Here is a 21,848-nt window from a genome sequence, read left to right on the forward strand (position 1 = left end):
CTCTACAACGACAATGACGAAAGAGTAGACGATAAATATGGTTCTTGTGCAACTACTGACAAGAGTCCCTACCGCAACTGCTCACTGTTCAAACAACTGGAAGCAAGATAAATGTTGCAGCCAGCACTAAGCTCGTCGTAACTATTTGTAGGACACGGTAAAAAAAGCTTTGTTCGCGTGATGCACGAGCCTCATAAATAACGAAGAGAAGAACACTAAAAAGAGATAAAAGAAAAAAAAATAATAATAAAAAATGAAAAACCCCGAATTACCATATGATGATATTTCAAATGGCAGTTATTAGGACAGCACCTTCTACGACTGACATTAAAATACAATTAACCTTATTAACATTGTTGTCGTCTCACCGCAGAACAAAATGTATTTTGGTGGCTCAAGTCACTTAGTCATTCACGTAATTACGCTGCTAAATTGTATTTTTACGTATTCAGCGAGTTTCCAGGCTGCCAAGCCGGCACTTGATGCGGTAATGGATAAAATTAATTCAACAACGAGCCACGCTGGAAGCCACAACGTCGCAGGTAAGCAATCTTTTAAGTGTGTGTTAATCACACATATGCTCTCTTAACTGCACTTTTCCTGCATCTCTCGTCTCGTTGCAATGTGATTCTTTTTTTCTCTTCTACAAAAAAAAACGGGAGTGTAATAAAGATGATGATATCAACAACAATGTATTATTTAATGCCTTGTCGTTTTTTTTCTGCAAATATGGCACATTTTTATTTCCTTTTATGCCGTTTTCCGAGTACTACTGCGAATGCATTCAGGACATAGAGTGCAATGACAGAACTTTTGCTCTCTGCCAACTCCATGCAATTTTATCCGTTTCTCTTTTTTTTTTTTCATTTTATTTTTGCAAACAATCTCATTTTTAAAGTGAAGCTTTAGGCATTATAAAAAAATATTACCTTTATGGAGCGAACGCGCTGTAACTTTGAGAATTGCAACGTGAAATAGTAAAGCAGTATCGCGCTTTATTGGCTGTCCAATCACGTTTTGCAAGGTGATTCAGCATTTTATTGACCTTTTTTAATTTTTATAGGTATCCGGATATTTTTTTTATTTTGTAGGCACTTTGAGTATGGTTGGGTATGCCAAAGAGGTACTTGAAAACCGCCAAATCCACTAAAAAATGTCAAAAATCTCAAAAGCTCATTCCAGAATTTTGAATTTAGGTTTTTTCGATTACTTTAGGCTTAACTAACACAAAACCATCAAAAAATCTCATGCCATATTTTTTTCGATGAAATCAAGTAAAGTGTTTTGTAATCCTAAAAGTAAAAAAAAATTAAAATTCATTTAAAGATATACAAAGTCCTTACCTCAGAGTTGATTTTCTTGGAATTTGTGGATTGTCAGTCAAATTGTCAATAGTTATACCATCCTTTGATAAAAGATACTTTTCAAATATTTGTCGATATCAATTAACCTGTATTCCAGAAACTCAATTGGATTCAATCTCTCATCAATTCTGCTTAAAATATTTGTCTTTTGTCATCTTATCCAAATGATCTGATAGTGTGATGATTCTAAAAATAAATGTCAGATGTCCAAAAATGATTTCCTTACCTTAGCTTCTGAGAATTACTTTTACAAATTAGGTTACAATTTCCGTTCCAATCATCCAAAGCAATTTCGAAATTGACATCATCCCAAAATGTACCAGTCGCCTCCATTTTCCATCTCATAGTCATTCTTTGTCGTCTCTTCATTAAAGATACTACAAATCTAATCAAATCAGGATCAACAGAGGAGATATAAGGAAAAATTTCAATTTACCTAATGCCAACAAGGGAATATTCTCTGCATTTCCTGTGTGTGTTCATATCTGCCTTCTTTGGCACAATTTCGACTCACATGTCCTTCATTACTTAATCTAAAATGCACACAAATGTCCACCTTATAAATATTCCATTTTATTGTGATTTAGATGCTGGAAGAATTTTATTTTTATTGCAATGCAACATTTCGGTGCGCTGCCTGCCGTTCAAGGTACGTGTCCGCTCCGCCAATTTTAAACGATTCTTAAACCAACAAAAAAAAAGTTTTCTGTTTGTTTTTTCTGCTTTTCTCAGCCAAAAAAACGCACACAAAAGGTGTTGCACAACTGTTTCGAGAATACGTGCGCGTTGCAATAATAAAGAATAAGAAGAAAAATCACACCGACACCGCACCACTGCAATTGTTGGAACGGTGCCTAAGTACATGTTAGTCAACGATTTTTTTCCTCTGCGTTCTTCCTCTGTGCCTTATCTAAATTGCTAGTGACATGTATATGTGAAAAATCATTGGCTATTTTTTATGAGGCAAGATATTTTATAACAACATTCACTCACTTTGGTATAAAAGCAACAGTATAAAAAATCCATGTTTCTCATATCAAAACATCAACGAGGTATCAACCAATAGAAAGATTGTACATTGGGTCGGAATTTGATAAAATGCATTAAGACAAAATTTTAGAATGTGCTTTGGGACAAAATTTGAGAATATGCATTAGGGCAACATCATTGGAATGTGCATTGGGACATGTACTAATAACCCCAATGCACATTTTATGATTTTGCCCCAATGCATATTCCGAGACTTTGCTCCAATGCACATTCTTAACTTTGCCCCAATGCATATTCTTACCCAATACACACCTAATGGGCGAAAAACGGGTCAAATTGATCCTTTTAGGGAATTTTATGATCCTTTAAGGGATCAATCTGACCCGTTTTTGTCCCATAGGGCAATTTAAAATATTGCCCCAATGCACAATCTTTTTGTTGGTTGATACCTAATCTAGTAATTTTCGCGAGACATGGATTTTTTATAGTAAAGCAAGAGCTACACATGTTTCCGTGCATGTGAAATTCGTCCACGACGACGACGACGCTATTGAAACAATAATGACTACATCACGTTTCATTTGATAGAAATAACAATTGTACAACAACATGCATAACGACATTTGTTGTGTGCCAATAAATTTTAGTTACAGACCATTGAATAATTTATTTTTTTTTGTGCTGCCCCACTTTTAACATCGAGAAGAGCATTTGTTTGTTTGCTAGTCTCTAGTATTTTTGTACATTTTTTTTGCAGGATTACTCTGAATGTGTCCTTAGTTATGGCAGTCATTTTTTAAATTAAACGTCCTTCCATGAAGATGATAGTTTCCCATCCGCCCCTCAAAAGTTTTAAATCACCAAAGTTTTTGAATAAATTTTCCCTTTTTCTCGTTCATGGTCAATGTCAGTGGATGGTCAGTTATTAATTTTATCATCGCATCATGTCCAAGTGCAAAAAATTATTTCATTGTCTTTTCTGGAGATTTCTAATCAATTTTTCGCCTTGGGACACTTTCAGCTATAGAAAAACTTTTAATTAGTTCCTGAAACCGCAAAAAAACTGCCTTTGTCACGATACAATTTCCCGTTTTCCTTGATGTTTGACATTATTGCCGCTGTGCGACATAATAGCAAAGCAGAAAAAAAGGAAGGAAAATCGATAAAACAAGAAGAAATGTGTCACGACAACTTTTTCTTTGTATTTTATACCCATCAACGTTGCAAACATACAAAAAAATATGGATCGACGACATTAAAGTAAATGCAAAGAAAACATTGATAAAGTATAACGGTTGTCTCTTCTTTTAATGTGCGGATCAAAAAGTGTGACAGAAAGAAAGAAGAGATAAGAAGCAAGAAAAAAAGTTCGTTGAACAAATATTATTATTACATTTTTTCCCTACCAGCAAGTAGGTTCATGATTTCCGCGAAATTGTTGAGTGAGGGCAGTATATCGATGGATGATGATGATAGATTACATGGTTGATCGAAAGTTGTGTGTTTGGAAAAGTTTTGTATTTAAATTAATACCAAACAGGACAAAAATTGATTCTCATCCCTAAAGGAATATTTTAAGAGAAGATGAAGTTTGTAATTTATTTATAAATTAATCAAGAATGAAATAAGCAGAAATTACTTTTTTTTAGCATAATTTATAAATTTGGTTTTAATTGTTATATTAATTTTAATTTCATGAACAAGTGTTGTACTTTGAAACAATTATAAACTAAATTGTTTGACACACGCAAAAGGAAAGTGTCTGGTTTAAAAAGTAAAGTTTGCTGGTTTTAATTAGATGAAGATAAATTGAATTTATAAAAAAGTTATGCTTATGGATTTACTTTTCAAAGAATAAAAAATATTTAAGAAAAAAATTAAAAAAAAAAAATTGAAACATCTGTCAAGTTTAATTTATTTAGGGCGTCTAAAACATTAATATCAAACCGTAGGAATTTATTTAATTTACGACAAAGAAATTTTTTAAAAATTTAGCAAATTTAGTTTCAAAAATTGTACATGTCTTAAGTTAAAAAACAATCATTTTTGAAGCGTAAAAGCCATTGGTAGATGACCACCGACATAAAAACCTTTTGTTTTCATTTTAATGGCTATTTATCAATTCTAATAATACATGTTTCTTAAAATTATTAGCAGTCATTTCGTTCGAGTACACGTTACTTAGTGAGACGAAATAACCTTTTTTTAAGGCCCTGGGGTCCTGAAAATAAGGCCCTCAAACTTTTACATGGAGAAATTCTGAAATTTTTATTTTTTTGAAAAAATAAAAAAAAATGAGAAAAAATTTTTTTTTTCAAGAAAATAAAAATTTCGAAATTCGAGACCCCATGGCCTGAGTACTAAGTCGATTAAATGATAACGCACATCTTTGAAAAATCTCTGATGCAGCAAACTCATTATCACAATGTCTCAGTTCAAAAAAGCGCTCGCGTCTCAAATTTCTTGTCGGTTGATGGCGTATCAGTTTGGCTCGGAGCTCAGGACACTTAATGTTCTCACGTAGCAAGTTAAAAGCGAACATTACTTCAGCGAGTGTCCTACGATCTTCCAAAGAGGGCAAGTTTATAAGGGCCAACCTTGCATGGTAGTTAGGCAAGTGGTATGAAGACCATCCAAGTTCCCGAAGAGCGAATAGCAGAAATAGCTTTTGAATTGATTCAATCTTTTGTGCGTCTTGTTTTGTTGAGGGATTGTTTTGTTGTTCTAGAATTTTAATTTAGGTTTTTGAATCACTTAAGGCTTGACTAATACAAAACCATCAAAAAATCCCATGCCATTTTTTTTCGATGAAATGCTGATATCGGGTGTTATTTTCCTTTCGTTAATTTTTGATGTTTATTTTTAGAACTGCTACAACGTACAAAAATTGAAAAAATGCAACTACAAACTTTTTTCCCTCTTTTGAAACAAATCATATTAAAATCGTTCATTTTGTTTGCAATTCAATTACTCACCAAAATCCCATCATCGTCTTATTTCCAAATCGTTCACCTGTCATCTAAAATTTTCCTCTCGTTCTTTCCTTTTATTTGCAGGAATCACTCAACCAGAATGGAAAGCATCTCCCAACCAATTACATTTATCAGATCGGAAAGAGACCATGCCGTTATCTGCATCCGTTGTCCCATCAAATGCAACTCAACTAATTTCATCAAGAACGACACCGGATCCATTGCCAAACGTCGACAACGACGACAATGAAGCCACAGTCACCGGCATTTCCGCATCAATAAGTCAGGAATCAGTGTCAGTCACTACCGCTACCGGTGTTCGTCAATCAACGTCGAGTGACATTGAGAGGAAAAGAAGTAGTGACAGCACCGACGACACTGACAGCGAAGAAATTTCTCGTGATATTATAGATAGTTATTTGAAAAATTTATCAATGTTACCGCCCCTGTTGCCGCTCATCAGCACCTTGGGCAGTAACGAGAGCAGTGGCAGCCCACCAATGCCACAGCTAAATTTGCCTTTACAACATTCATCATCTAGTAGCAGTAAGATTAGGAGTAGTAGTAATTCCAAACAGCAACACCAATTAAGCAAAACCGAATCGGCAATGCTGAATTACATTTATGACCAGTATGCACCGAACAAACATCGACACTATGACTTCAGGTGAGCGAAAGCTGAAAGAGAATAATTGATGTGGAAGTAGTGATGCTTTGTTTCGAGCAGTGTTTGTAAAGAGGGATAAATTAGATTGATTTACCATTGAAGGGAATTTGTGTAGGACACAAAAGGGTTCTTTGATGTCGATTGATCAAGCGTTTAACCCGATTTAAAGTTACAAAGTAAATAATTTCCCTTGAACTAAGAGGATTTAGATTGACTGTCAATTTGTGAGAAAAAAGCAATTTTGAATATTAAACTTTGAAAAACTTTAAAATTTTTTTTTTTAATTTAATGAAAAAAATTTTAAAATCAAAAAACATTTAATTTTTAAAAAAAATCGGAAATTTAATTAAATTATTTTTTTATGTTAATTTCCGATTAATTATTTTCTTTTAAATTTACAAAAAAAAAATTTAAAAAAATATTTATTCAATATTTTATAAAATGTTAAAAATTTCTCATTAATCAGAAATCGGTTTCAAATTCTTAGAAATTTTTTTTAAAATCGTTTTCTAAAAATTTTCTAAATTATTCAAATAAGTTAAGTTCTTTCGTGAAAAACATTTTTGAAAAAAAAATAATTTGATATTGAATATTTAAAGCAAAAAAATATTTATAAAAATAATGAAAACTTTTTAATTAAAATTACAGAAAATTAAGATAAAAATTGGGAAATTTCATTAAAATATGTAATTTTATTTTCTAAAAGATTTTTTTGAAAAAATTATTAAACTTAAAACTTTATAAGATTTAAAAATTTATTTGTTAAATTAAATAATTTAAAAATATTTTTTTTAAACCAATTTCTAAAATTTTTAAAACCAAATGAGAATATATAAAATTTGTAAAATAAAATTATTAATTAAAAAAAAAAAGAAAAAAACAAATAAGAAAAAATCCGACTCCTTTTCTCACAAAATATTACTAAATGAGCTAAATAAATACTAAATAGTTAACCTTTGAAATCAAATTCCTGGTAAACCTAATTAATTTAAAACAGTTTTTGATTGCTAAAATCTACTTCTCTCTTAACGAATGCTCATTATAAATAATTTATAGTCAACTATTTATTAAATTTAACATATTCTCTCTCTTCCTTTTCAAATCGATTGCCAACAAAACACTGACTAAACCTCACCACTAACTAGATTGGGTCCCCATTTTGAGGGTGCCAAAGTAGGTGGTGTGTCAAATGTGTCAGTTCATCTGAATGCAACCACCTATTTGAACTGCAAAGTTGCCATATTGCAGGATCGAACGGTAAGTACCTATAATAACATTAAAATACACACATCTAACATTTTCTAATGTCTGTCGATCCGGTCTATTGTCATGCAATAAATAAAACAATTTTGCCCCCGTTGGCAAATGTGTGAATGTTTTAGTAGGAGGAACGCTTGGTTCGTACATGATTTAGTGACTGGCGGAGCAATATCATTAATTTTGTTATTATTCTCGTATTATTAGTGCGTTTAAATCTGTGTCTCGGTAATATTTGTGCTCTCTAATCAAATGAAAACAATGATAGCATTATTATTTGGGACGACAGGATGTTAGGCACACTTTCGTTTTGTGCAAGATTAATTTATTGTGTTTGTTCGTTTCGCAGATAATTATCGATTTATTGTTGCAATAATTAGATTGCGGCTTTCATGAAGATATATTGTTGCCACACAAATCGGAGTTCATTCCTGGAAACGACTAAATATCGGCAAAATTAATAATTACCTTTCTATTACTTTTTGCGCAGGGATGAAAAAATTTTAAAATTAAATTTAACAAAGTTGAAAAAATTTAAAAAGTCAAAGAAATTATACTTAAGTTTAAGTTAAATTTCAATTTGGTTCAAATCAAATTAATTGACTTAATTATGAATTTTTAATAAATTTTTTAAACAAAAAAAAAACAAGAATTTAAAAAAAAATTAATTTTCAATTTCAGTATATTTTTTTAATTTTTTTTTTTATTTTTTAAAAACATTTTTTTACTCAAGGTTAATTTAAGGTCATTTTTTTCTTTTTTTGATTTTAAGTTTTAGTCCAAAGTTTTTTTCAGCTATGCAACTTAAGCTTAAAAGACTTAAATTTAATTTAACTTAAACTTAATTAAATCAGAAAAAAATATTTATTAAAAAAACTTTTGCCTTTACCTTAAGTTTAAGAAAAAGTTTTTTGAATTTTTTTTTCTTGGTCAAAAATTTTTTTTAATTTCCAAAAGTTTTTATTAATGAACTCTAAATCAAAATCCCCACTATTAAAATTAAGTGATTTAAAAAAAAAATTGATCCGTTAAAATAATTTCAACTTAAGGACCTTATTTGGCTAAATAAAATTGATTTTTGAAACCCTCAATATCGTCAATTTTTTTTCAAAAATGTTAGTCAATATATCGTTTGTTAAAAAAGGACAAAATTTCTGACAAAATGAAAAAATTAATTTGGTCGAATTCTTTTTTTATGCTTCAAAAAAGTGCGTTTTTTACCATTTTTGGAGGTTTTTCAAGGCCTTTTTGGTCAAAATGCAAAATAATTTGCAAAACAAAATTTGCTGAAAAAAAAAAATAAAAATTTAGAACATTTTCAAAACATTCAAAATCTTTTTGCATTTTTTTCAAATTTTTTTTTTTCGAACTTAAATTATTCTCAGACGTGAACTTTGAAATTTTTAACACGCATCCAATTTTTGTGGTTTTACAAAAAGTTTTGACAGGTCACGTTTCAAAAAGCCTAATAACTTGCAACTTCTAACGTCGGTAATTTTTGAACCGACACTCGTTTCTCCGTGGATTTTCAGCATTTTGTGTTAAAAACTGGCGACTCAATATTTAATCAGAAAATCTTTGTCCACCGAGACTGTATCGCTTTTCAAACGGTGAATAAGTTTTTTTTGGCATTTGGGAGTTTTTCCAACGATATGAGTGAAGTTAATTCAAAAATTTGTTGCCCCAAAACTAGTCATTCGCATAATTTTGTGACTTCTGATGACTTACGATTATCTTAATGGTGTTTTTAACGGATATTTTTCTTTTGTATAAATGCTTTCGGATTTTGTTTAAAAAAAAAATTCTTAAATAAAGTTGTAGTTAAGTTCAAGAAAAAGTTTAAGAAAAATTTTTTTCAAAAGACTTTTTAAGTTTTTCAAATTTTTTTTAAACATGTCAGAAATAGTTTGATTAAAACTAAATTTTAAAAATTAAAAAAAAATAATTTCAACTTAAAGACTTTTTAAGTTTTTCAGACTTATTTTTAAACATAATTTGCAAAACAAAATTTTAAAAATTAAAAAAAAAATTCATCTGACTTAAAACTTAATCTGACTTGAAAGTAAATAAAAATCATCCCTACTTTGCATATATCAGGGAAAAACTTTTCCAAATTGACAGCAAATTATAATTCGATTCACATTAAACTCCTAAACACGTCAATCACTTCACTAAATTACATGTAACACGCATCCATTTAAACTTTTGCAAGCAATTTTGTGGTTTTACAACAATTTATTTCACGTCAAACCGCTTTCTACATTTTTCAGGTCACGTGGGTTCAAAGGAAGCACAATAGCGATAACTTGCAACTTCTAACGGTCGGTAATCACACGTACAGCGCCGACACTCGTTTCTCCGTGGATTTTCAGCATCCCAACAACTGGCGACTCAAAATATCGGCAGCGGCGCTCAACGACGAGGGAATCTACGAGTGTCAAATATCGACGCATCCACCGAGACTGTATCGCGTTTTCTTGACGGTGAATGGTAAGTAATTTTTTGGCTGGGATGTTTGTTCTCCAACAAAGTGGGTGTTAATTGAAATATGTTTGTTTTGTGTTTGTTGCGGAGCGAAAACATAAACTAGTCATTCGCATAATTTTGTGACTTCTGATGACTTACGATGAGAGTTAATGGTGTTTGTTAATGAGTAATGTGTCTCTTTGTATAAATGCTTTCGGATATTGTTTGACATGGTTTCGATTGTTTTGTTTCTGGGAAGAGTTTTTGTTGTTATTTTGGATGAAAGGAAAGTTCAAAGGAACAGACATTTATCATGTTCAGCTTTTTGTGATATTTGATGTCAGAACAAAAGTTTCTGGTTATATAAATTGTGTCAAAGTAATTAATATGCTTGGTGAAATGATACTGTCTGTTTTTCTTGTTTTTTTGTTTGTGGATTGAAATTAAAGCTGAAATAAAAATATTTTGTTTTGTTTCTTTTGCAACAAAAGAGAAATTTATATCTTAATTTTTTTTAACCAAAATCTAGTTTAGTTAGTTTAATTTTATCACGATTATATTTTTTAAATAAATAACATCAAGGATTTGCTTACCGAAATGAAATTTAATCAATTAATTCAATCAAATTAATTAAATAATTTAATTTATTTCAGAAATTATTTATTATTTTTATTTGTTCCTGAATTTTTGAAACAAGTTTAAATAAAATATAATTTGAAATTAAAAAAATCACAATTCTGATAAACAATTGGTCCAATTTTAAAATAAAAATTGATTTATTAAATAAATTTTTTTAATACGTTCAATTAATTAATTAATTTAAAAGATCAAATAAATGTTAAAATTAAGGTTAATTTAGAGGTGAATTTTATTTAAAAACACAAACAAGCAGAATTTAATCAAAAACAGCAAAAAAAGTCCTCGAAATTAATTTAAAAAAAAAAAAATTAAAAAATTTGACAAAAATCGAGATGACATGAGAAGCAAAATAAAGCTACTTTAAAAAAAAATTTACTAAATTTTAGCTAGTTAAATTTTCAAAAATTATTAAAAAAAAAATTACCTGCCAAAAAAAATCGTATCGAATATTTTTTAGTCCTCTATCAACTTCAATAAGTTTCAGAATTGTTAAGAATTTCGAAAAATAATTGTTTGAATAATTTGAAAAAATTAATTTCAGTTTAGATTATTAAAAATATTTAATTTTAAATAAGGCCACTCCAAATGAAACTCAATAGTTTTGTCCAAAATTTTTGAAATAAAAATGGAGGGGAAAAAAATAAAAAATTTTGAAATACATTTTTTCATACAAAATGCCAATTTTTTTCATTAATTTTTGATTTTTAATGAATATTTTTGTTGTTTTGACTTTTTAACATTGATATTTGTGTAGTAAAAATTGATTTAAAATTTTTTAAAATTAAAATTGAAAAAAAATGAATTTTAAAAAATAACTGTCAAAATTTTTTTGAAAACAAAAATTCAATAATTTTTATAAAAATTATTTTTAAAAGAAAATTTTATGTTGAAATACGATTTTTAAGACAAAAATTTAAAAATTTTCTTGAAAGTTTTATGAAAAATTATGGAAATACACCAAAAATCGGTAATTTTTGATGAAATTCTTAACTTTTTTTTATTTTGCCCCATTGGAATTTAAAATGGCGGCCTTATTAAATTTAAAACTGTTCTTAAAAAATCCTTCCTAATTATTTTAAAAATATTCATCGAGTATCTAAAATCCATGAAATTTTGCATTTTTTTTATATTTTGAGCAAATTTGAATTAAAATCAATTTTTTTTAATATTTAAATTTTTTTTAACATTAATTTTAATTGTTTATTAAAATTAATTAAAATAAAAAATAATTAATTAAAAATAAATAAACAAAAAAAAAAAAATTTTAAATGTACTTTTGGAATAATTTACATTTAATATTAATCGCTTTACTCAACTACACAATTTATAAAATTTGAAGTGCTTCCGGATATAAACTATTATAAATTGCTTCAATCGATCACCATTCATGCTTTTAATCAGATCCATTATTATAAACTATTTATCAAATTGTGGTTTAAACATTCAATTATTTCATCAAAACATACAAAATTGTTATTCTAAAGCTATTTTTCCTCCGTCGACGACACAAAAATATAAACTTTCATAAGAATTTGTGTTAAATTATTCATAAAATTCCAGAAATTTACATAATTTCACTGTTCAACCAATATATTTAAAAATATTTTTTACCACAAAACTAAACTTTATACACTGCCAATATTTAGTTCTTTTGGGTGCGAGTGTTTGTGGTGTAAGCATAAAAAAAAATAATTTAATATCATCATCATAATAAAAATTTTTGCTCAAAGTGCATAAATCCATAAAATAAAATATGCATAATATATAAATTACCTTGTGTTTCCCCGCCGAAGCAATGCCTTGTTGTTTGTGGCATTCGCGCGCACTTCCCTCGTGTGCTATCATCTCTATTTTTGTTTGTTGTTGTTGTTTTGTGCGAGTTTAAAAGAAGATGCAGCAAGTAGTAATAATGCGCTCCGCTCGTAGTTTCTCATCAACTGCAAACAAAACAACGCGACAGAGACACAAAAAATACGAGAAAGCATATCCATGTTGCACGTTATATTAAAATTATGCATTACATGGGGCGGTTGTGCGACAGCGTGCGAAGAAGAGCTACCTAGATTCAAATTATTTTTGAAAAATAAAACAAGGTTTCATACCAAGAACGGATGAATGCTAATATAGTTTTTTTATAAATTTTTTTTTTGTGTCCGAAAATAAAAAGGATTCTTTGTCAATCTCGACGACCATCATCCGAAATTTTGTTTTTTTTTGGTTCTTTTATTAAACATGACATGTATGTTTATTTAAACAAAGAGGAGCCGAGTGACAAGGACGTGAGTGTCCCATTTCCGAAAAATTACACACACAGAAAAAAAATATTAAAATTTATATTTGGTCAGATTTTTGTTACATTTTGAAATATTTTTAAAGAAAATGTTTTTTAATGAAAAATTTGTCTGTCTGAAATTTTTTTTTGTTTTATCTATAAAAACTTTGCAAAAATCCTAAAATTTAATAAAAATTCAAATAAAATTTAAAAAAATTCATTTTTCATAGTAGGTATTATTTCATTTTATAAAATTATTTAAATTAAAAATGTAATTTTGAATAATAAAAAAAAAAAATTTAAATTTTAAATCATAAAATATATAAAAAAAAAATTGTGACTCGATTGTGACTAAAAAAAATTAAAATTAAAAAAATTAAAAAAAAATAATATTTTTATAGGTTTCAAAAGCAAAATTAATTTTTTTTTATTAACTATTTTAATTATTTTTTAAAATTATTTTAAAAATAAATTTTTCATAAAATATTTGAAAAACTAACAAATATCAATAGAAAATTTAATTATTAAATATTTTTAATTCACTTTTATTTTTAATTTACACTTGAAATTGATTTTTCTCAGTTCGCAAAAAACACATATGTGCGATTTATCACATTTTTGATTTATCATAAAAAAATAAAAAAAAATACTGAAAGTCAATTTTCAATAAAAATTTAAGGAAATTTCATTAAAATTTAAACCTAAGAAACAAAATAAAAATTAAATAATTATTAAAAATTAAAAAAAATGTAAATTTCAGAAAAATACGCTTTAATAGTTTTTTTCTCATAAAACTTTAAAAAGTATCCATTATTTGCTAAAGAAAAACTTTAGACTGATAGAGACATTCATACGAACACACTTCACTCAATCGTTACAAACAAGGGTCCTTCTTTAAGCACCATTGAAATATTTTTTAGTTACGAAAGATTTTTTTTTTATTTTGAGACCACTCATTCTTTTTTTTCGGCACCCAAGGCAATGAACTCGTCCTTGAGAATTTCCATCGCACGTAAAAACGATTTTCGTCCAGAAAACATTTTGCTTTGCGTCCCCATGTTACACGCAATATAAAATGTAATAAAGCAATCAGTGTCAATTTAAATTAAGATCAAATCATGTTCATTCATGATGATGTTGTTATGACATGATTGCTGTCTATTCGTGTCGTCTGCAGCATTTGCGGTGTAAGGAAGACCGACGACGACGACACGAGATCAAGTTGATTTTATCACTTTTGAAAATATTTTCGTAATTTACAAGACAAACAGAAATTTGTCTCTGTGATTTTACAACAACAACAACAACAAAAGAGGAATTATAATAAATTTTTCGTCTCCGGTGGATTTTAACCTTTAATACAGTTAATGCCACGGCTTACAAGTGTATCGAATGTTTCCAAAGGTCAGCCTTGTTATAAATTTATCTTCCAATTTTGTGCGAGTGTGTGTCGATTATAATAGTTTTTACGATAAGTGTTCTCACTTAAACTAAATAAGAGGCGGGTTTCTCCTAATGCCCCCTTTTATAATACAGTTGAACATGTTGCGTTATGAAAAATCGCTGTTTCGCAGCCTTAAAAAAAATCAGAAGACACAAAAAAGTTGAGTTTTTTAAATTTATAAATTTTTTTGATGTCGAAATTCCTTAAAAATTTATTAAACAAAAAAAAACTAAAAACTATCAAAAATCTTTTTTATAAGAATTTTATAAATTTCATTCGAAAAGAAACAAAATTAAAAATTTTTGACAAAAAAAAAAATTAAAGAAAATGTTATAAACTTTTAAAAATTACTTATAATTTTTTTATTTTAATTAAAATTTTTATAAATTGAAAAATAAATTTTAATAATTTTTTTTCTTATAATAAAAAAAAATAAAAAATTGATTTAAAAGAACCAACTTCAAATTTTTTTTCTATTAATTTACTTACTAAATGTTTTTTAAAAACTTTTTAGAAAAATGTTTTTTTTAATTCTTTTAATTTTTTCATCATGAGAATTTTTTTTAAATTTTTGTCAAAAAAAAAAAAAAAAAAAATAAAAAAATCAAAAAAAAAATTTTTAAATCTTAAAGATCGTCAAATCGTTATGAATTTTTAATTAAAAATATTTTTTTAATTTTTTTTTATTTTTGTATTTTAATTTAATTTTTTTACGTTTTTTTTAAATTATAAACTGTAAAAAAAAATTTAAATATTTGAAAATTAAAATAATTTAATTAAAAAAAAAAAATAATAATTACGGAAGGAATTTTAAAAACTTATAATTTTTCATGTCTCGCAGATATTTTGGATTGCGAAACTAAATTTTTTACAGTTTATTGTTGTTACCGAAACAAGCAACGAGAGCTTACAACATCCGACTATATATGACGATCATTTCAATAAAATACGTCTTAATAAAGTTTTTGGTGTGTTTTGCCATCATTTGGTGCCAGAGTATTTTCTGCATGACTTGAGGATATTTTTGAACAAGTTTTGAAGCAGGAATTTGTTCTTTCAAGGAGAGCGTCAGAGATAAAATAATCTGTAATAAGAAACAGAGAGAGCGTCTCATTAGGTAGAGCTAACTTTGTTTGAATGATGATTGGCTATCATTGCTCTGCATGTCTCGGATACCGTCTCGTTGTGACCCAAATTGAAGGGATTTTTGTTTGTTTTCGTGTTGCGATGCTGCGCGATAATGTAATTATGTCATGGAGAATAATAATATTCAGCAAATATTTACTCTTTTCTCCTTTTTTTTCTCTCGTTCGCCATTTGTTGCGAAACGAAAACAGCGCCGGAAGTTATGATCGTAAACGAATTCTTCGAGCCACTTTTTGATACGTTTTACGAGGCGGCATCGACGATCCAGCTGAATTGCGTGGTAAAGTACATCACGATGCTGTATTCTGTCGTGCATTGGACGCACAACGGACGGTTGCTTAACGATGACATCGTTCGTGGCGGAATAAGGTAACATATCCTTGTTTTTAATTAAAATTATTTTGTTTAGTTACTCGGTCCCGGTGTGGAGCTTCTGATGATTATTTGATACGTTTTCAGCTGGAAAAAGATGAATTTGAATATTTTTGACGGGGTTTTTGTCATGCAGGAATTTGATACTTAAATTCCGGTATTTTAAAGAGGAAAATTTATTAAAATTGCTTCAAGTGTCAAAATTTGTGAGTTGCAGTTAAATTTGACACAAAAATAAAAGAATTGATTTTTTGATTGACAAATTTTATATCACTTTTTGGTATTTAATTTCAATTCTTTAAAAATTTGAATATTTCGGAAAATTTATTTTTAAAATAATTAAAATTATAAAATTTTTCAATTATGTAAAAATGCAATAAAGTAAATGAAAAAACTTTAAAAATTCAAGAATTTGTTTAAAAAGTTATATTTTTAGATGATTTTTTTCAAAAAATAATAATTTTGAAGTTTATAATTTGTTGTTAAATTATTTTTAAAAAATAAGGATTCAAGACGAAAGTAAGTTATGTTTCATTTCTAAAAATTATGGATTTTTTTGGAATTTGATGGATATATAAAAATAAAAATTAATAAATAAATTTAAAAAAAATAAAGAAAACTCGTAAATTAAAAATAATGAAAATTAGGAGTTTTAAAAAAATGTATAAATATTGAAAAAAATTGGAAAAAATTATCAAAAATTAAAAAAAAAATTTGAAAATTTTTTTAATAAAAATAAAAAAATAAATTAAAATAAAAAAATTTTTGAACGTAATTAATTAAAGATTTTTTGAATTTTTAGCTTTTTCCAAAAATTTTTAAAAATTAATTAAATATTTTTTTTTTATAAATTTTCTTTAAAATTTAATTTAATTTTTATTTTTTTTTTTTTAAATTTTCTGAAAAATTATTCAAAAGAAACTTTAAAAAATAATTAATTATAATTACACTTAACATAAAATGCTACAATGACTCATAAAATTAAAATCTCCATTAAATTCTGAAGCGAGAGATCTTCCTTGTTTGCTCTAACAGACAGCGGCCCCAAAACAACACATATCATAATTTAGTGTACACAACCTAGCAAACAAACATGAAGCGTGTTTTCATCAAATTTAGCAATTAAACAGCCATACAAAGTGCGTTTATTTACATTTCATTTTAGTTCTTCGCGCGTTCTTTCAAGCGGAATTTCATAATGGCGGTCTTCAAAAATTTTATAGTTTCAAATTTCGAAGCTCTTTAGCATTTAATGGACTTGATTAAAATTACTCGCTCGCAATAAAATAGTAATAATAATCCAGTAACTTGACATCTCCAGAAATATTTTAGAAATTTATGAGCGAAAATTACATCATTAAATCATCAAAAAGCCAGCAACCACAAAACTTTGTAAAGTTCACACAAAATTTTATAGACATTTTGCGAAATTTATTTTTGCCTCTCTCTCTCTAGACACGGCAAACTATAACGCAACATGTTCATTTCTTGTACCAACATTTATCTTTCATTCACTTATTTATATATATTTTGTGTATCTTTCATGCCTGTGCCACGTTTTCGCAGTGTGAAAACAAATTTAAGTGATGAAGGCGCCAATTCCACACTGTTCGTGGCAAGAGTAAATAAATCAGATTCTGGCAATTATACCTGCACCATCGGACCAACACTTTCCTTCACAACGAACGTGCATGTGCTGAACGGTAAGTGATTTTTTTCCTTTTTTTTCAAATTGCGTAAAAAACGCGGAAGAGAGAGAAAATCCGGTAAATTCTTTGATGATGAATGTGATGTTTACAAAATGATTCATTTGTTCCTTTTTTAAAGAAAATCACGTTTTTTGGTCATTTTTCTGTAAAAAAAGAACATAAATTAAGTTATCATTGCAGGACAAGACAATAATTGGACAAGATGGAGTCAAGTCCAAATGGACAATTTATGAGTTTATTTTTTTTTAATATTCATTGCTTCGAACTCATTTAAATTTAGATTGGATGCAGGATTAAGGCACAAATTGAACAGTGGAAAAAAATTGTTAAAGTCTGTTTGTGAGAGATTATGAAAAATAACGAAGGAGAGCAACCACAATAAAGTCTAATTAAACTTTCTAGATGTAATAATAAAACAGACATTATTGCTTGGGATATGGAAGGAATTTATGCAAGAGGAAGTCAATTTGCATATCTTTTGTAGTAGCTCGGGAGACTTCGGTTGTCTGAGTTTCGGTTTGTGTTGTGCCGCAACAAGAAAAAAAAATTAACAAGAAATTTTAAAAGAGCTATATAATTTTTTTTTGTTAAATTGTTGTAAAGTGGAGACGGTTGGTACTTTATTTTATTTAATGCTTTAAAAAAATTCACATTTAATAATTTAATTTAATTTAATTTTGTTTAATTTCATTTAATTTATTAACTAAATGAAAATTAATTTAGTTTTTTTTCCATTTTGCAATAGAAAATTTTTTAAACAGTTTTATCAAAGTTTTCTTCATTTTTTTTTTGTTGAAAAACGAATTGACTTATTCTAAAAATTGTCTAATCCCCAAAAGTCAGTACCTAAATAATTTTTAATTTAATTATTTTAATTTATCTTTGGTTTAACTAATTGAATTTTTGATTTGACAAATTTTCTGAATTTTAATAATTTTTAAATAATTTTAATAACAAAAACTTTAAATTTGTTCATCGAAAAATCTGTTAAAATCGAAATATGATTTTTCTAAGAATTTATTTTTAAATTTAAAGAAATAATTTTTATTTTAGTTAAAAAAGTTAAATTTTTATAATTTGTCTTTAAATCTTCAATGATAGCCTTGATTTAATTTATTAATTTGGACCCGCCAAATTGTGAATGTGGATCAATACAAACTATGAATCACAATTTACAAGATTGTACGATTACAAAATTCAATGGAGATTTGCGAGAAATGCATGAAATCAACCAAGATGCGATAGACTGGCTATCAAACATAGCTCCATCAGTATAATGTATATTTCATTTTCAAAAAAAAAAAAAAAAAATCATACGATAAATAAATAATTAATTTGTTGCTAATTATAATTAAATTCCAAAAATTAAATTAAATTAAATACCCATGCAATTAAAATTTTTACTTGTTAATTAAAAGAATTTTTTTTTAATTCAAAAAAAAAAAATCCAATATTAAATATTTTTTTTTTTCACTATTAATTTCCTTGTTTGATAAAATTAATTTATTAAAATCAAAAATTCTTGATAAAAATAATTAATTTATTTAAAATATTTTTCCTTTGTAATTTTGCGATGGAATTTTAATAATTATTCCAAAAGCGTGTGAACCTTTTAACAAAATTAACACAAAAAGCTCTTTTACATTTTTAGTCAATTTCAATGCCTTTCTGACGTTACAGTATCATGTAAAATTTTCATTGTACTGAATTTTATTTTTGAATGCCTTAATCCCGAGTGCAACGCAATCCCTTTTCATTCATGCGAAAATTACAAAAAAAAATTAAATTCCACATTTTTGTGCATATTTACCGAATAAAAAGTCAAAAGGCGACCCTTTCAACATATGTTTTTATAATTTATACAAAGTAATTATTTATAAATAAAAAACAGCAATTATTCAAATAAATACATTCATTCCCGTTGTTGTTGTTGTTGTTTTTTTTCAACGTTTGCATAAGTAATTTATATTTGTTAATTTTTTTTACGTGCAACCGAACGATATCAATGACCACTTTGACATCGACATATTTATTCATTTAAAATTCAATAGTTGAAAAAATTTTATTTATTTTTCTGTGTGTTTTAAATTTAAAACATAAATGTTGAAATATGAGGATTAAAAAATTGTGTTTCATGCAGATAAACTTGTTTCGGGCTTTTATTGGATTTCAAAGAAAAAAAATTGGAACAACCAGTTTCTACAACTAAAAAATAATCCTAGATACAATTTTTAATTAATCTGACAGAAAAATGTTCACTCAACTTTTTTTTTCTAAAAAAAATCAGATTTCTCTGAATTAAAGAAAAAAGTAAAAAAAAATCGCTTTAACAAAAAAAGCACTTACAACGGGCATGTGGCGGAAAATAAATTTATTCGAATGAAATATAAGACGAAGATTAATGAATTTCTGTTTGTATTAAAGATTTTTCTTTCTTTTTTCGTATCTTCACCTTTCTCACCCTCGCGCTGTACAAAAACGTGAGAGAAACAATAAAGTTACGGTTTAACCGAGTTAATGTTGATGCACTCAGGTGTACATTTGTTTGTCTTATGGTTGTTCCTTTATTTATTTTTGTATACAATTTTTTTCTCATTTTTTTCCCGTCTCTCTCTCTCGTTTTCTTATTAAAATACATAAATTTTCCTTTTTTGGTTTGTTTGTTTCTAATGGAAAAGTGTCATGCTTTGTTTAACTTTTATTTGGCTTCATTGTTGTTATTTTGACTTTTTTCTCTCCAATTCTACGTTTTTTTTATTGGTGTGACGATGGTTATTTGGAAAAAAAAGTGGAACAAAATAAATGAGCGGTCTTTGTTTACTTGACATTATTACACTAAATTCATAGAAAAAGTTGGGGGTTGTAGAACATGTCTTTACGATTTTTTGATGTGTGTGTTTATGAGGACATTTGATACAATTTTGGAATGTGTTAAAAGTTAAAAAATTGATTTTTAAACGGAAGTATGTCTGTCTGATTTTATTAAAAAATTTAAAGAAAATAAATTAGAATTTTATTAAAAATTTTATTAAAATTTATTTGTTTACTAAAATTTAAAGTAAATGAATTAATAAATAATTTATTAATAAATTAATTTTTAAATATAATTAATTAATTAATTAATTAAATTAATTTTTAAATATAATTAATTAAATTAATTTAAATATATTTCATAAATTTGATTTATTTAATTAAAATAAATTTAACTAATTATTAAAATTGAATTTTAATTCAGATTTTATTTTTTTAAAATTTTTAATAATTTAAAAATTTTTTTTTTAAATTGAGACATAATAAAAATTAAATTATTAAAAAAAAAATATTAATTTACATAAATTAAAAGGTAAATAATAAAATATTTGATGCTTTTTATTTTTAAAAAAATTAAAAAAATAAAAATTAAAAAAAATATTAATTAAAAAAATATTTTTTTTTTAAAAAATTAAAATTAATGAAAAATCATATATAATCATTAAAAATTTTAATAAAAAATTCATTCGATAAAAAATATGATTTAATTTAAAAAAAAACATAAATAACCTTATTTGACTTAAAAAAATAATATAATATTAATAATAAATTTATTTAAAAAAAATGAAATGAATTTTAATAAAAATTAATTTTATTTAGGTACCTAATTAGGTTATTTAATTTTTAATAAAATTTTAATTTAAATTAATTAAAATTTTTTAATTAATTAAAATTTTTAATTTAAAATTTAATAAAATGAATTTTTAATTAAAGTTTTTGTTTTAATAAATTTAATTTAAATAAAAAAATTAAATTTAAATTTCCTTTTTATTTTTTTTTTTAAATCCGCTTAAGTTGTTCTTTTTTTAATATACTTTAATTTTCAACATTATTAAAAATAAAAAAAAACCTTATGGCCAATGAAAAATGAACCAACAAGAGTAATTGTATGTTCATGTCTTGCATTTACTCGTCGTGATAAACTTAAAGAAACCCAAAGCAGGATTTTCTCTCTTTCTCCAGGTTTTTTTTAATATACAAACCGCAAATTTAATCAAGTCAAAATCATTTTATCTCTCCCAATGCACAACAATTTCTCCGTTGTCTTCGTCGTTGTCGTTACAACATCAAACCAACGCACAAGCAGAGAGCCTAGCAGAACTTTATCATGGCAACGCATACAGCAGCACAAACTTTTCATTTAAAACAATAACATCAACAGTAACATCTTTGGCAATAACAACAGCCCCAATGATGTTTGTGCTTATCTGGACTTTGTATTTTATTGGATGCACTTCTGTGAGGTGAATAATAAATTTGATATGATAAAAGTTTTTAATTAAATTAGGAATGAGCAGCATGGCATGCCAAAGGCAAAGTGGAAAGGCAAACTAAATCTCGTTGCGCAACCCGATTTTCACATAACATTGCCTTTTTACCGAATTTCCAATTTTGCGAACGAAATAAAAAGTTTTGTTTTTAATATGCGGCGCATGCAGTAAATCGCAACAAAAATTACTTTTGTACACAAATTTTCTGTTTTTTTTTTTGTGTAACGCAAAGAATGCTTTGCCTCTCGA

The 21,848-nt window shown here is 26.8% G+C and overlaps 1 protein-coding gene across 1 annotated transcript; it reads left to right on the plus strand.

Moving 5' to 3' along the window:
* The first annotated feature begins 379 nt into the window (after window positions 1-379).
* LOC134837585 (uncharacterized) lies at window positions 380-21,620 on the plus strand. The gene is made up of 7 exons (XM_063852968.1): window positions 380-542; window positions 5,411-5,993; window positions 7,139-7,250; window positions 9,521-9,740; window positions 15,409-15,586; window positions 17,156-17,292; window positions 21,416-21,620. The coding sequence occupies exons 1-7, from the start codon at window positions 380-382 to the stop codon at window positions 21,574-21,576; spliced, it is 1,554 nt and encodes a 517-aa protein (XP_063709038.1). The 3' UTR covers window positions 21,577-21,620.
* Window positions 21,621-21,848: the final 228 nt, after the last annotated feature.

Source organism: Culicoides brevitarsis, chromosome 1 (assembly GCF_036172545.1).
Source record: "Culicoides brevitarsis isolate CSIRO-B50_1 chromosome 1, AGI_CSIRO_Cbre_v1, whole genome shotgun sequence".
Taxonomy (NCBI): Eukaryota; Metazoa; Arthropoda; class Insecta; order Diptera; family Ceratopogonidae; genus Culicoides; species Culicoides brevitarsis.